The sequence below is a fragment of the Grampus griseus genome (assembly GCF_964374135.1).
Source record: "Grampus griseus genome assembly, chromosome: 20".
Lineage (NCBI taxonomy): Eukaryota > Metazoa > Chordata > Mammalia > Artiodactyla > Delphinidae > Grampus > Grampus griseus.
This window is the reverse complement of record NC_139014.1, coordinates 26,120,015-26,136,509: the sequence shown is the minus strand read 5'-3', so window position 1 is coordinate 26,136,509 and position 16,495 is coordinate 26,120,015. Positions and strand designations below refer to the sequence as shown.

Below are 16,495 nucleotides of genomic sequence, written 5' to 3'. Positions count from 1 at the left end.
AGCAGTTTTGCAAAGGAAATTTAAAAATGACTGGGAATTCCCTGGTGGTCCAGTGGTTAGGACTCGGCGCTTTCACTGCGTGGGCCTGGAGTTCAGTCCCTGGTTGGGGAACTAAGATCCCACAAGCCTTGCGGCACGGCCAAAAAAAGTTTTAAATTAAAGATTAAAAAAGATGAAGTTTGCTGATGAGTTAGGAAACCCTTCGGTTAGTTCTGCTGCATTGTCATTGTAGTCACAGTGTTTTTTAATACCTCCAGGTGCCAGAACCTATGATCACCTCAAGAAGACTCGAGAAGAGGAACGCCTCAAACGCACTATGCTCTCGGAGGTTCTCCAGTACATCCAGGACAGTAGCGCCTGCCAGCAGTGGCTCCGCCGGCAGGCTGACATGTGAGGAATTACTCCAGGGGGAAGGAGCAACCTCTTGGAGGATTTGGCCTTTACCTGTATTTTCAGAGAATTCTGTGGGCACCCTATCCTACATGGCAGGGCAGTAATAATTGGGTGACTAGAAGAATTCAGAAAATTTTAGCAGACAGTCTCAGAAACAGTACCACACTGGGCTTCCTTGGTGGCGCAGTGGTTGAGAGTCCGCCTGCTGATGCAGGGGACACGGGTTCGTGCCCCGGTCCGGGAAGATCCCACATGCCGCGGAGCGGCTGGGCCCGTGAGCCATGGCCGCTGAGCCTGCGCGTCCGGAGCCTGTGCTCCGCAACAGGAGAGGCCACAACAGTGAGAGGCCTGCGTACTGCCAAAAAAAAAAAAAAAAAGAAAGAAACAGTACCATACTGACAGTTTTGAGAAACATAACTGGCCTCCTAGAATCCTACTTTGCTACTTTGACCTTATTTTTTTTAATTAGTAAATTCCCTCCCCATGCTTTCTTTCTCCCTCTGTTTCTATTGGTATGATTTTCATTGGAGAATCATGTTCCTCTCCTTTCCCCATGAATGGTCTTTGTGATGTGCCAGGCCAAGAACTCTTCTTAACAAATCCAAGCAATTTCCTTCTCTGGAACAGATTTCCTTTCCTAGGTAGTACAGTTGGGATATCCTGTAAAACATAACACAGTCTGTCTCATTACTTCTCTTCAAAGTAACTGACCTGATAAGTGTCACCCAGTCTCACATGGGCTTTTGGAAACGGCTTTCTTTGATGTGATATAAGTTTAAATTCCTCTTCTTCTCTGTAGTGATTCTGGCCTGAGTCCTTCCGTACCAATGGCTTCGAATTCAGGTAATTATTTTTTAGGCTGGAGCAGGTCTTGATTGTGAAGTGTTCATTCTAGGGGTTATGGTAACCCAGCAATCCCTTCAGCTGTGTGGGAGCTGGGCGCTTAGGCAGAGGAATGATAATTAAGTGTTATCCCAATTTATACACATAAGCAAGTTTTTAGAATATTCATGGCCAAACAGGACTTTCCTCAGGTTTGGAGTACAAAGACAGGGGAAGAAAGAACTCCAGACAGGTGTTTTCTCTATTTTACCAATGTTCATGGGCAGTTAGTTTACTATGACGCTGTCTACCACAAACTTTGAGATTTGTCTCATGGGGGATAATTAGAGGCTTTGTATCCTATATGAGCAAAGAAACATGTTACTTGCCAGAAAAGCAAGACTTTCTTTATACGTTGGAGACTTCAGGTATTTCTATTTCTTATCTCTTTGGGTATTTCGTCTTTTGAGGTTAGTTTACAGAGTAAGATTAAGCCATATGCTATCTGGTAATCCTTGGTTCTTGGTAATCAGTGAATGGTAGTTTGGGGTGGTATTAGCTGTAGAACTGTGGTCCAAGATCATGGTGTTTCTTTGCCTGTTTTCTTGGTTATCCTTCACCCCTGCTCCATATGGTAGATTAGCCACTTCCCCTGGTCAGAACATACAGGCTGCTCCACTGATTACAGATTGGACTTGGCAAAAAGATGACCCACTTGCAGTTTTACCATTTTTTGGAAGCTTGGAACAACAGACCTTGTGATCCCATTCATAATCTCTCAGATTCAGGATCTAGACAGGGCTCAGAAAAGGCGGCTTTATGGATGATAATTTTTTTTTCATTTATTCCTTTGTTTCAAGTAATAATTTCTTAATATTTAAAGGAGAAAAGAGTGTCTTTTAGGGAATAGCCAAGACAGTTAAATCCAAGTTTTTAAGTTTCTTACATCCAACCCCTCCCCAATCTAAATACAGAAATACAAATAACTTAATATTGGCTAATTAAAATGAATGAATGGACGTGACCAAGCTCCTCTGGTATTTGTGTTTTCTGAACCATTCACACTTGCTCTTTGCTGCGTCCTAGGTCGGCATTTGCCTTCCTCACGCCCTGCGTTTAGGTTGAGGCGACCCCTTACTCCTCTTCACGCTCTGAGTTGCTCCTGAAGTAGTGCAGAGCTGGAAGCCTGGATCCCTGATCGTAACCCAGCCTCTGGGAACTTTGCTGAGGCACCAAATGACTGTAGTCTCCCTTTTTGAGCATTTAGGGTATGGCTAGGCCTGTCAGTTATGGAGAAGTCCTCATCCCCTTTGTTGATATTACAGAGAAGTCTGTTTTGCAGTACAGCAGGCTGCAACAGTCCATCCCCTTTCTCTCCACCACCTAAACCGGCAACCCCCATGAAATGTAACGTATTGCCCTGAATTTTCTTTTGTTTAACGCAGTCCATTCATTCAAGTATACATTCAAAACAAAACCAAAAGGTTTTGCACATCAGGCTTCCTATCCTGGGCAGTGACCTCACGCTTGGGTTTCTTTCTCAGGTTTGTGAGTTCACCTCAGCCTCTACTTTGCCATATAGTGGCTCATTCCTCTGTTCAGACCTTTCAGGTAAACAGGGCTACTTTGGAAGGAACAGATATTCCCTCACGTAATAAATAAGGGCCTTTTGCTGGCCTGACACTCTGCCTTTGATCTCAAGGCGAATGGTACGTGGTTAATTACCATGTTTGCCTTGCGCTGCCGGCAGAGTGGCAGGGGTTAGGAAATGTCTCTCGCGCAGAGTTGTTATTTCCATTCATCAGCTGTCACGGCAGGCAGCGTATGACCTTTCTTAACTGGACGACATCTGGGCCATAGATTTTAGAATCTCCTACTGGCTTAGGAAGAATAGCCATATTTGACACTGAGGTATGTGTGATTATACGTGTAATTTATCAGAGCAGAGGGCACATGGCTTACCGTTTTTATTTTCAAGTGAACATTGGGATACCTGTGTTGCCAGATAAACTGAGGCCTGAGGAGTATATATACAGCTATGTATAGTAATCTTGTACCTAACTGGCCTGACTGTGGTGAACTTTGTTATACACTTTACACCTGAGGGACTGTCACGCTTACGAAATAGATGCCTTTTTCTGTCTACATCTGTAGGTAGACGAAGTGCACCGCCCTTGAACCTCACTGGCCTCCCTGGCACAGAGAAGTTGAACGAAAAGGAAAAGGAGGTAACAAAAAGAAGGGGAGCTGGTTAGAAGAAAGAGAGTAGGGGCTGGTTATTCATTGAGTTGTCATTAAAAACATGTTACAGGATCAAACCCGTTTTGCTCTGTTCATGTCACACATGTGCATGTAACAGCCCTAGTCCATCCCAGAGGCCTAGGTGCTAAAGAGCTGGCCTCAGCAGGTCCTTACCACCCAGCCACCATTCATCTCCTGAGAGAAGAACATATGAGATGTAAATCTAAATAATAGCAACTATCATTTATTGAGCATTTACCATGTACTAGATACTGTACTGTGCTTTATGTCAGTGAATTTAATTTTTTTCAAACTTAAAATAACTGGTATATGAAAATGATTATTTCCTATTAGAGTGGGCATTTTCAGAAGTTCTACTGTGATTCCAACAATATGACCATCACTTAAAAGATTTTTGAATTGTCTCCATAGTATGTGTATAAGCATAAAAGAGGAATTCATCACCATATATAGTCACACATTAATTTTGATTAAAAAAGCCATGACCTACTTTTCTTTTACATTATAATCACCGGATGTGTCTTCTTCATATTACTTTTGGCCGTTTCTAAACTTTAAATCCAGCCTCAAAACGGTCATCATCAAGCGTTTTCAAAAGAACGTGCCGCAGCTCTCAAGTCCATTCCAAGAGAGGATCCTCTTTCGTTCCTCGTGTGCTCCTTTTACGGTTCCCAAGATCAGTGTCTTCAGCTGCCACTCTGTATCAGTAATTCAGGTCAGACAGTAAGGAAAAGTCATGGAGTAGGCGCTAGTATTAGTCTTCTGTTTTACCCAGTAGGAACAGTAAAGGTTAGTTTGGGAGTAGAAGGAGGTGTATGTTATATCCAAGTACTGCTGAGGAAGTATTGCCGTTCTGAATCAAGGGTGGGATGGCCTGTAGTCTCAAGCAGTTTTTATCCTCACCCACAAAGTGGTAACCTCAGGCTGTTCATTTCTGGATAGTGGCAGGTGAGCTGGAATCGAGCCAGGTTTCTAGATTTTTAGCAGTTAAAGCGACCTCTTAGCAAAGTCTCTAGATCTCTTCTCCCTCCAGAGTAGGAAATGTAATCACAAAATCAGGGACTAAAGATTTATGCCGATACTAAAAATAATGCAATTCATACTTGGGAACCCAAGTATCAGCAGCCTCACCCGCACGGTGCCCTGTGGCTCCTCCCTGACTGGCTGAGCTGGAAGGTGCCGGGCCTCTACTCCACACCGCTCCTCAGCACACAGACTTGTATCCCTGACAAACCCAGGTGAGCCAGCCGGTAGGTGCTGGAGCTCTCCCGGCATCACACTCTGCCTTTTTCTGTCTGTCTTTAGAGAGTATTCTCTCCAAAGAAAAGACAAACTGGAATGTGATCTAGCCACCAGCAGCTCCTATAAATAGTTGGAGGTTGATGTCACTCTTTAAATTTTATTTTGGCTATACCTGCTGGATTAAATTATGAGAATGACAGATGTTAATGTTTATTAAATTTGCCATGTCTTGCAGCTCTGTCAGATGGTGAGATTGGTCCCAGGAGCCTATTTAGAATACAAATCTGCTCTATTGAACGAATGTAACAAGCAAGGAGGCTTGAGACTGGCACAGGCAAGAGCACTCATCAAGATAGACGTGAACAAAACCCGGAAAATCTATGATTTCCTCATCCGAGAAGGATACATCACTAAAGCCTGAGGCTCTCCGGGCCTGGTGGGCCAAAGGACAGTACGGGCATTGTGGAGTTTTGTTTTTGAGCTGAATTCTCCTTGTAAAAAGAGGGGAAGAACAAAGGAAACCTTAAGTTGTATTAACGTCTACTTTCTTCTCCACCCGGCTTTAAAATACTCCTGTTGTTGGTATTGTGCTGCAGAGTTATGTGCTAGATAAGCTATTATTAATTGTGTGTGGGCATTCATTCCTAACACCTCTTGTAACTAAAACAAGAACCATAGTACCTCACATCACAGTGTTGGTAGAAATAGAACTAAACCAGTCTTTAGTCCCAGGAGTCCAGCTCAGATCCTTGTACTTACTTGGGAGGTTGGTTTTCTGATTATCTGTTTTGCCTTCAAACATTACAGACAGATTTAAAATAAAGAGGTTATAGAGAGAGAAAGCTTTCTCTTTCTGTCTGAGGATTCTTTTAAGCTGACAACTTATGTTTATGAGCAAAGAGAAGGAAAATCTCCCCATGATGGTCTTGTCCCAAACTGCATCTTCAACGTTAATGTCTGGCTTTGTAAGTTGAAGTCTGGCTGTCTAATCTGCAGTAGACTTTTGAGGAGGTGGCACTGGATATAAAATGTCTCTTATTTTTAGAATTAATGGATTAAAAATGTTTTGCTACTTACTTTGTGGGTGTGTCAAATATTCTGGTAACTAAAGCGCACTTAGGGGGTTGGATGCACGCCTCATCACGCTGCATTGTCTCTGCTAACATGTGTGTCCTGGGCTCACCCTATTCTAACCCTTGGCTTCCCTGGATACCAGACCCCTGAGGATGGAGGTGATGCAATTAACCTCAGTGTTGCTTAGATTAAGACCTGAACCCTAATTTCTCAATGGTGAAAGGCTAGCCTACAATAAGAGCTACTTGTAAAACAAAAGGAAAGCCTTTTCATATATGGAACTCACTAGATATGAGGGTGAGTGACCCCACCACATCTGAAACTTGGTCCTCAAATCTTTCTGCACAATAAGAAGCCAAACTCAGAGTCAGGGTTTTTCCCTTTTCTGTTAGAAGCAAAGTTATATAGAAATACTTCAGAATCTGCACAAATTACCTCCAGTAGCTGACTGATTTCTTTAATTCTTTCAACATTCAAAATATCTAATTCAAATATTATATGCTTTGTTGGAAGTATCTGCTCAAACTTCTTGACTGCTGAAAATATGCATGCAGTTTGCTAATAGACTTCATCTAGGGGATAACATGAAAAGGAAACTCGTAGGATCTGAGGGAAATAGAATAAAGGACTTCAGTGTTTCAAAAGGGCGGCTTGTGGTTTTCTTGATATAGTCCTGTCTCTTAGAAAACGTTATCCTACCACCAGCATCCCCCTGAGTTGCTTATAAAGGGGTTGCCTCTTATCCTTGGAAGGCAAGTCCTGTTCTAAAAGTGCATTAGACGTCTGTGTCAGGTGATGTCTGCTGTAGTCTGAGGAGTCCTTGATCTTGATTAAGGAAGGCTTCCTGGGAGAGGTGCACTTCTGAGGCAATGATAAGACGGAGATGAGAGAAATAAAATGGCAGATGGAAGTGGGAGACTGTTCCAGACGTAGTAGGTGGAGGGTGATGAGTAAGGAAAACAGTGCCAAGAGATTTAGCTGGCTGGTACACAAGGAGCAGCTGCGGTGCTTAGGGCTGGGAGGATGGCGGATGGCAGGACAGTCTGATAGAAGCCCTGGAACAAGTTGAAGTCTGAAAAACTGACTGGCGAATCAGTAGACTGGATGAAGAAAGTGGCATTGTTGAAAAGAGTGACAGAAAAATAAGGCTATAATTTCAAATGACTGGATTTTAGAAAGGAGGATTACTAGGGTTTTGGTAAGCCCAACTTCACAAAATTTAAGACCTAGAATCCTAGTGGGTTTCTCAAAGATCAAGCCATAACTTTGGGTGAGGAGTACTCTTGAAAGACGTCGTTAGAAAAGCACTTGCTGACGTTTGATGTCGATCACTAGCTTAGTACATTATTTCCTTCCATCTTCTTGTCACCAAAGGAAGGCCCTTCTTGTCACTAAAAATCCAGAGCTAGCAAGGACGTTCCAAAGAATATTCCATCCTTCCCCTTTTCAGCTAGATGGGATTGGCCATAAACCAACTCTACTAATATAGGTCCTTCTTGTTGCAGATCATCTCAGAAGAAAGAGAGTTTACTCTGAAACTCAACAACAATGAACTATGAAATAAAGACCTTTAACTGCTAGGAACTTTATTACAATTTAAAGATTTCTGCTGGAATTTTTTTTTTTTTTTTTTTGCGGTATGCGGGCCTCTCACTGCTGTGGCCTCTCCCGCTGTGGAGCACAGGCTCCGGACGCACAGGCCCAGTGGCCACGGCTCACGGGCCTAGCTGCTCCGCGTCATGTGGGATCTTCCCGGACCGGGGCACGAACCCGTGTCCCCTGCATCGGCAGGCGGACTCTCAACCACTGCACCACCAGGGAAGCCCTCTGCTGGAATTTTATGCATATCGTCCTCGTCTGTCCTGGTGGGGAATAGAGAACAAATTTCTTTACGTGTAATGACCCTTTCTTGGGCTTCCCTGGTGGCGCAGTGGTTAAGAATCTGCCTACCGATGCAGGGGACACAGGTTTGAGCCCTGGTCCAGGAAGATCACACATGCTGTGGAGCAGCTAAGCCCGTGCACCACAACTACTGAGCCTGAGCCCTAGACCCGCGAGCCACAATTACTGAAGCCCACACGCCTAGAGCCCGTGCTCCGCAACAAGAGAAACCACTGCAGTGAGAAGCCAGCGCACTGCAACAAAGAGTAGCCCCTGCTCACCACAACTAGAGAAAAGCCCACGTGCAGCAACGAAGACCCAATGCAGCCATAAATAAATAAGTAAATAAATTTATAATGATCCTTTCTTGTGCTCAAAGACCTCAACTGTCTCTGTTGAGACCAACTATTTATGATTTATCTCTTCTTGGGTTCCAGTTTTCATCCTTTTATTGTTTACAACTCCCCCCACCCTAACCCCCCTTTTTAAATCTGAACTTAGTTAATTAACCAGTCGCTGCTGAGTGATAACAAGTTTCCCAGTTTTGAGTATTGAGATCCTCAGCTTGTAGTTAGCGGGAAAGGGGAGAAGACCAATGACATTCATCAATAACAAAGTTCTAGTTGGGAAGTCATTCCAGCTTTAGGAAATATGTAGGTATGTGATAAGAACTAAAATGCCCCGTGTGATAAGTCAGAGGCCCAAACTACAAAGAGAAGCTTGGAAAAACTAATTCATATTTACTCCAAAACACTTCGACGGGTCTCTAGCCAGGAGAGCAGTACTGTGTTCTAAACAGCATTCTGGAATATTGCTCATTCATTTTCTTTTTTTTAACATCCGTATTGGAGTATAATTGCTTTACAATGGTGTGTTTGTTAGTTTCTGCTTTATAACAAAGTGAATCAGCTATACATATACATATATCCCCATATCCCCTCCCTCGTGCGTGTCCCTCCCACCCTCCCTATCCCACCCCTCTATGTGGTCACAAAGCACTAAGCTGATCTCCCTGTGCTATGCGGCTGCTTCCCACTAGCTATCTATTTTACCTTTGGTAGTGTATATATGTCCATGCCACTCTCTCACTTCGTCCCAGCTTCCCCTTCCCCCTCCCTGTGTCCTCAAGTCCATTCTCTACATCTGTGTCTTTATTCCTGTCCTGCCCCTAGGTTCTTCAGAACTTTTTTTTTTTTTTAAGATTCCATATATATGTGTTAGCATACGGTATTTGTTTTTCTCTTTCTGACTTACTTCATTCTGTATGACAGACTCTAGGTCCATCCACCTCACTACAAATAACTCAATTTCGTTTCTTTTTATGGCTGAGTAACATTCCATTGTATATATGTGCCACATCTTCTTTATCCATTCATCCGATGATGGACACAGGTTGCTTCCATCTCCTGGCTATTGTAAATAGAGCTGCAGTGAACACTGTGGTACATGACTCTTTTTGAATTATGGTTTTCTCAGGGTATATGCCCAGTAGTGGGATTGCTGGGTATATGGTAGTTCTATTTGTAGTTTTTTAAGGAACCTCCATACTGTTCTCTGTAGTGGCTGTATCAATTTACATTCCCATCAACAGTGCAAGAGGGTTCCCTTTTCTCCACACCCTCTCCAGCATTAATTGTTTGTAGATTTTTTGATGACTTGCCCATTCATTTTTAAAGATGTCTTTATAGATACCTTCTAGATATACACTGTTATTGTTAACACAAAAAGCTTTTCCACAACTTACATGTACCTGGCTTTTTATTTGTTTGAATTTCTATTCCAGAGGTACTGATCTGGAAGCTTTGCTTTCCTTTCCAATGTGTTTAGCCAAATGTGGATAACCTCTCCGATCTGTCAGAAAGGACCACCTCTGGTACAATGGGACACTGCTACGTCTGTGGCCCTGTGTAGAAGAGGTAGTCCAGCTAAGATAAAGAATTTCCCTTCAATCAGGCACAATAACCAGCCCTCTTAGTGAAATGTAAGTGATACTGAGCAGGATCTCAGGGCGCAAGGAGAGTCAGAGCAGCCTGGTTAGAATAGTATTGGTCGTGCTGACAAATACTTGCTTTGGGAGAGAGAACAATAGTGAATAGCACTTAACTAGGGAGTATTTTGGAACCTAAGTATCCACAAAATACGCATTGGCACTGAGTGTTCATTTGTATGCTGCTTTTGAGGGCTGGGGGTGGGGACAGGTGAATCATTTCTGAGAAGCTTGGAAAGCCAGTTTATCTAATGGGAGGGAGTTCTTTTTCTATTCATTGTTTGCCTGCTGCCTTGGCTTCTACCAGTTGAGATGCACTGAGATTAACTGCCGTTTGATTTGACTGACCAGGCTTACAAGTTAAGACACATAGGTATTTAAAGGAAGGATGAATGTCTTGAATCTGACATTAAAATTCCTTTGTCGGGCTTCCCTGGTGGCGCAGTGGTTAAGAGTCCGCTTGCTGATGCAGGGGACACAGGTTCGTGCCCCGGTCCGGGAGGATCCCACATGCCGCGGAGCAGCTGGGCCCGTGAGTCATGGCCGCTGAGCCTGCGCATCCGGAGCCTGTGCTCCGCAACGGGAGAGGCCACAACAGTGAGAGGCCCGCGTACCGCAAAAAAAAAAAAAAAGAAAAAAATTCCTTTGTCACTAGGAGTTACTTGCTTGGTATGCGTTGTGTGCTGGGCCCCCTTCCCAGTTAAGAGTAAGAATAAGGAAATTGAGATAAGAATGCAGAAAGGGACCATTAAAAGGTTTAAAACCCCAAATTGAAAGCTACAAAAAATTTGATTTGATAGATGCAGCCCTGAATATCGCCGTACCTCCCCTTGCCTTTGAAAGCCCTAGTTAACCTTTGCCAGCCCAGATTTGTGTCTTTCAGGACTGGAGAGTTAAGTCTGATGCACTTATTTTCTACTTTGGAGCACAGGGGATGGATTTCTATGGCACCAAACTAATCATTTGGTTGAATTAATCTCACGTTCTTAACCAAGCCACACTTTTTTTTCAGCTTTCTCTGGTCTCCCCAGAGGTCTTATGTGGCAGAAAGCTTCCAGGTAGCTTGCTAATAATCTTGCCTTGGTCCAGAGTTATGTGGAACAGAAGTAGCATCTTAGGAAGTGTGGAAAGGAGAAGACCTCACAATTGTTTTAAGAAACCGACACTTTATTAATCAAAGCAAAAACGCTGAAATCACACTTCAGTGAACTGACAGCCAAGTGCCAACTCATGACACTTCCAATGCACCTCTCCTTCCCAGAGAGCTGTCTGCCAAGTACACTCCCTTTATCTGAATTGCTGGCAGTGACCTCTTTTCTCCCATTAAATGATAGATAGCTAACAATTTGGATCCCCCGCCCCTACCCTCCCCATTATCATGACATAAAATATATATTATTTTAAGAAATAAAAAAATAATGGGGCCTGCACTGTGAAGCTTAATTTTAATGTTCCCCTACAATATACCCTATCAGAAAACTGACTTTGAGTTGAGGCTGTCTGATGTTTTTACTTCGGTTTCCAATCTTAGGATGTTGTCTAAGATGAAGAAGGCAATTTTCAGGGTAATTTAATAGCTTTTCCCCAAAAATTATTGGAAAAGGGTGAAAAGTTCCAAAGTGCCATGAAGACACGAGCTCCCAAGTACCAGGAGCCTCAGAGATGGGGGGGGGGGGGACTGATAGGAACTTCCAGTAAAGGAAGAGAGGGCAGCAGTGTCCCAGCCCTTACCCCATGGGAACTTGCTTTGCTTTGGAGAGGTGGAACAGTTTTCCCACACAGTATCTTGTCTGGAGCCTCTTTTTAAGTAAAGTCAAGCTGCAGCAGAAAAAGCCACTCTACTGGGGCAGGAGCCAGAACCCTTATTTTTTGCCTAGAGGATGACACCTTGATATATTTTTACCAAAGGGCACTTATCTAAGCTCTAGCCACAGGGAGGTGACAGCAATATCAACCTTACCTGGCTGCCCCTGCCCCAACAAGAAGATCTTTGCCTTGTTTGGGGTGTGCATAGTTTCAGATTCAAGACACCTGTCAGAGCTAAGTGAGCACAGGTTTAACTTCAATGATGCAAAGCAAAACGCTTTTGAGAGCAAAATCTCCCAGGAGTGCCTCCGCCCCCAGCAACTGCAGAAAAGAAGGCGTTGGTGGGAGAGAAGGGTGGCTATAGACGTCATTACATCTTCCAGATCCCAGCTGTGACCTGGCTCAGAGTTTTACAGTTAAAAATAACCGTGGCTTAGAGTTGGGGGGAAAAAAGTAAACTGTTTCATCTCCATGGAAACTGGGGGCGGGGGAAGGCAAGCCATGGATTTCCAGCAGATGCGGCAAGAGGGGGCGGATGTAGGGGCTGGGAGCTTAGAGGCCCTCTTTTGAGAGGAGGTACCCCTGATTAGCATCCAGGATGTAGCTAGACATTTTCCAGGGCTCTGGAGACACGCGGCAGGGGATATGTTTGCAACAATGTGTACATTTTGGGTGGGTGAAGACTTATTTGAGGCTTACAACTTCCTGTAACACAGATTTGCTACTATTTGGCAAAGCAGAGAGCAGATGAGCAGCACTGTAGGTTAGATGTTGCCTCCTAACCAATCTGGGAAACTGCTACACACCCTACGCCTCACCTTCCATTCTTTCATTTGCATAGTCGGAGGCTTGACATCAGAATATTATAACAATTTATAACTAGAGGGGCGGTCTTCAGGCTCTTGGGCTGATATGGACATCTACTACCTTTTAGTGGGACCAGGTTTTTTCTCTTTGGTGTTGTAGGAGATTATGCAAAGTGGCATTAATTACCTAGAAAGTCCTTAAAGTTACGTCTCTTACCATTTCATTATTGTTTATTACCAGAGGTTACTAACTCTTGGGGGGAAATATTTTAATTTTTCATTTCCCCATTCTTTAAAGGTTTCTTTTAAAACAATTTTTTCCTCAAGAAATACATGAATATATTCTAGTTTTTAAAAAAATTTGAACCCCTCTCTTTTCCTTTTTAAATAAAGGGTGTATATGCTTTCTTGTTTACCTGCCTGGTGTACTGGAAAGACCTAAGTGCTAATCCTTGTTCTGCTATTAATAATGATACAGCCTCGGGCAAGTTTTTTAACCCCTCATATCTGAACTGTGGTTGATAAAACCTACCTGACTGGGTTTGATGAAGATAAATGGGATAAGGTATATATTACACCTGACACCTCCCTTCCCTTCCCTTCTCATTGAGCCTTTGATATTTTCATTTAACTCCAGCCAGGTCTGAACAAGCCCTTGATTTTCCATGGTAAATGGTACATTCACACCATGATAAAGTCTCACAGAGGGACACTAGGTTCTGAAGGACACAGAGCAAATGTTAAAATAGGCACAGGTGCATTTTTCATGGATGTTGTTGTTTATATTGGAATCTTCATCACTGTGCATCATTGCCACAGCCCCAGGGTTGAATTAAGGGCAGAAAATTTCAGACAGATAGATATTAAATGACCTAGTCATCCTAGATATGTTGTAATATTCCCTTATATAAGCCTAGCTCAAGAAGCTTGAACTCAGGTTACAAAACTGTAGGCACACTATGATTGTAATTGTGTAAAGAAAACTAAAAAAAATCATGCATAGAAAAAAAAAGAAAAAGGTGCTAATTTTTGTTTCGTTAAGTAGTAAAATTAGGGGTGATGCTTTCTCTCTCTCCTGTTTTGTTTTGTTTTGTAATGTGACTTTTTTTATTAATGGAAAAATAAATTACATGAGAACTATTAAAACTCTACAGATAGGACTTCCCTGGTGGCACAGTGGTTAAGAATCCGCCTGTCAATGCAGGGGACACGGGTTTGAGCCCTGGTCCAAGGAGATCCCACATGCCACAGAGCAACTAAGCCCGTGCGCCACAACTACTGAGCCTGTGCTCTAGAGCCTGCGAGCCACAACTGCTGAAGCCTGTGCACCTAGAGCCTGTGCGCCACAGCAAAGAGAAGCCACCGCAATGAGAAGCTGGCGCATCACAACGAAGAGTAGCCCCCGCTCGCCACAACTAGAGAAAGCCCGCAAGCAGCAACAAAGATCCAATGCAGCCAAAAAGTAAATAAATAAATAAAATAAAGTAAAACTCTACAAATAAAAGTTTAAAGTATTTTACAATTAATAATATCTAGTTAATCCTTATGATAGCTATATAAGGTGTTATCTTATGTCTTATAAAATAGTGCAAGCATTAGGCAAGCTTGAATAGTAGATGAAATATGTGTTTGGACTTCTATCCCCCTAGTTCTTTTATCTTTTCCACATTTGTAGAGTTTTCTCCCAGATACCTGGTGTCCACTATCCCTCTTAAACGTGTGAAAGTTTAAGATAGCTTAAAGATTTACTTCTCTGGGGGATTTGCATTTTTGTAGCAATTAATGGCATATACTCTGGAATTACAGGCATTAGCAAGCAGGTGTTCCAGAGCCATGGGACCTGATGGCACCCTGAAATCTAACTTCTGTAGACCCGGGAGCCCTGATCACAGCTGTCTCCCAATTCTAACAGATATATCAAATCTGTTGCCAATTTGTTAACCAGAAGAAATGATGCAAATGGAAGATGCAGCTATTCTTTGAGGGGCTCATCAAGGTCTGATTAGTCTCAGGAGAAGCCATTGCCCAAGCAATTAAGGAGAATATTTTTGGAAAGGCAGACATCAGAAGCTAAGCAGAGTAGAAGTTTCCACCCTCTATTTACTGTGTCTAATCAGATCAGCTCTTATTCTGCACAGAAGCTGCACTGCTCTAAAGCACTGCTTATTTAGACATAGTCAGGAGCACCCACACCTTCTCTGGGCATAGACAAGTCAGACTTTTGTAACAGACGGTCTCTAAGATGTTAATACATCGAAAGCAGTCGACACCTTTAAAGGTACCTATTTACAGTCTAGTAATGTGCTGCCCGGTAAGGTAGCCACTAGCCTCATGTGGCTATTTACATTTAAATGGATTACAATTAATTACAATTTAAAATTCAGTTCCTCAGTCACACAAACCACATTTCAAGAGCTCAGAAGTCACATGAGGGACTTCCCTGGTGATGCAGTGGTTAAGAATCCGCCTGCCAATGCAGGGGACACGGGTTCAAGCCCTGGTCTGGGAAGATCCCACGTGCCGTGGAGCAACTAAGCCCGTGCGCCACAACTACTGAAGCCTGCGTGCCTAGAGCCTGTGTTCTGCAACAAGAGAAGCCACCGCAATGAGAAGCACGTGCGCAGCAACGAAGACCCAACGCAGCCAAAATAAATAAATAAACAACAACAACAAAACCCTTAAAAAAAAAGTCACATGAGACTAGTGGCTACTGTGTTGGAAAGTGCACGTATGGATCATTTCCAGCCCCCAAAGTTCTATCAGACAGTGCTGGTTTAGAAGATAACACCTTCAAATTGCATTTTCTTCCTTTGTTTTTTTTTGTAGAGATATCTATAAGCCCACACTTCCACGTTCTGTAAAGGCATAAAGCACCTCCCTACCCACAGGCGTATATGTACAGTCACTATATGATCTTACTGAGTTTAGCACTTCTTCCTACTTTCCTTAATCTCTAGATCTTCACACATACATCACACTCAATACAAACTCTATTTTAGTCCTTCTCCCTCCTCTTCGCTGATGAGGATTTGATTCTTCATGGTAGGCTTAGTTCTAGAATGCGTGAAAATGCCCAGTTCCTTGTCACTAACAAGTGTTGTTCTGGAAACCTGCCTTCTGTGTAACAAATAAGCTTGAATCTGAAGAGGGATGTATCTTTTGTGCTGCTGAGTCATTGAATTGACTGAAGGAAGACTTGGTGGGGGGGGGGTCGGGGAGAAACAGAAATAAAGCGGCATACAATCGTTTCTATTAGAGATTTTGCTATTTTGGTATTGGCATGTCAAAAATAAGTCACTAGATAAATTGATGGTGGAGCAATTTGGCGCTGGGAAGATGCCTTTCCCAGGCAAGATTTGAACTCCTAATGTGTTATCCTGAATCAGATTCTGCGTTGTTCTCTCGCAGAAAGATTAATTTTGCTTAATTTTAAAGCTTTGATTCTCTCTTTATGAAGGGAAAAATAAACAAAATCTCTCCATTCTAGGCCTTTTCAACTCCCTTAGGATTATCACTAAAATGGCTTTGATGTTATATTTTTCTCTGGGAAGCAGACAGAACTTTTAGATATTCCTGTACCCACGGGATGACTCGGAATCCGGTTGGAGACCAGAAAGCATGAAAAATCCCCAAAGCTTGTGGTTGAAGATGCGGGGGGATGTGGCGGGATGGGATATAAACCCAAAGCGCTGTTTTTACTTCCCTCACCAATCCTTCCCCCTAAAACTATGATTACTCGTTTGAGTGTTCAGCTGTTCTGATGCCAATGATTTACAACGATGCGTAGCTGGGGCTGGTGAACAAAGGGTTGGGCGTGGAGTCGGGACTCTTAGGTGTTAGACTCACTGCAGAGCCTCGAGAAAGTTGTTTACAGGGCAAGATTGTGCTGAAAAAAGTCCGCTTTGCATCTACTCATGTTATAGATGGACAAACCTACATTTAAAAAAAGACCCTCGGGCTTCCCTGGTGGCGCAGTGGTTGGGAGTCCGCCTGCCGATGCAGAGAACGCGGGTTCGTGCCCCGGTCCGGGAAGATCCCACATGCCGCGGAGCGGCTGGGCCCGTGAGCCATGGCCGCTGAGCCTGAGCGTCCGGAGCCTGTGCTCTGCAACAAGAGAGGCCGCGATAGTGTGAGGCCCGCGCACCGCGGTGAAGAGTGGCCCCTGCTTAACCACAACTAAAGAAAGCCCTCGCACAGAAACGAAGACCCAACACAGCAAAAA

At 43.4% G+C, this 16,495-nt stretch overlaps 1 protein-coding gene across 3 annotated transcripts in view; it reads left to right on the top strand.

The window, feature by feature from the left end:
• Nucleotides 1-6,377, top strand: part of TADA2A (transcriptional adaptor 2A) — a 47,928-nt gene extending 41,551 nt beyond the window's left edge. For all 3 annotated transcript variants that reach the window (XM_082679193.1, XM_082679194.1, XM_082679192.1), the window contains 4 exons: nucleotides 258-390; nucleotides 1,193-1,236; nucleotides 3,370-3,443; nucleotides 4,955-6,377. In XM_082679193.1, coding sequence (XP_082535319.1) covers nucleotides 258-390; nucleotides 1,193-1,236; nucleotides 3,370-3,443; nucleotides 4,955-5,140 — 437 coding nt within the window. In that variant the 3' untranslated portion in view covers nucleotides 5,141-6,377. The remainder of the gene's footprint in view (nucleotides 1-257; nucleotides 391-1,192; nucleotides 1,237-3,369; nucleotides 3,444-4,954) is intronic.
• Nucleotides 6,378-16,495: the final 10,118 nt, after the last annotated feature.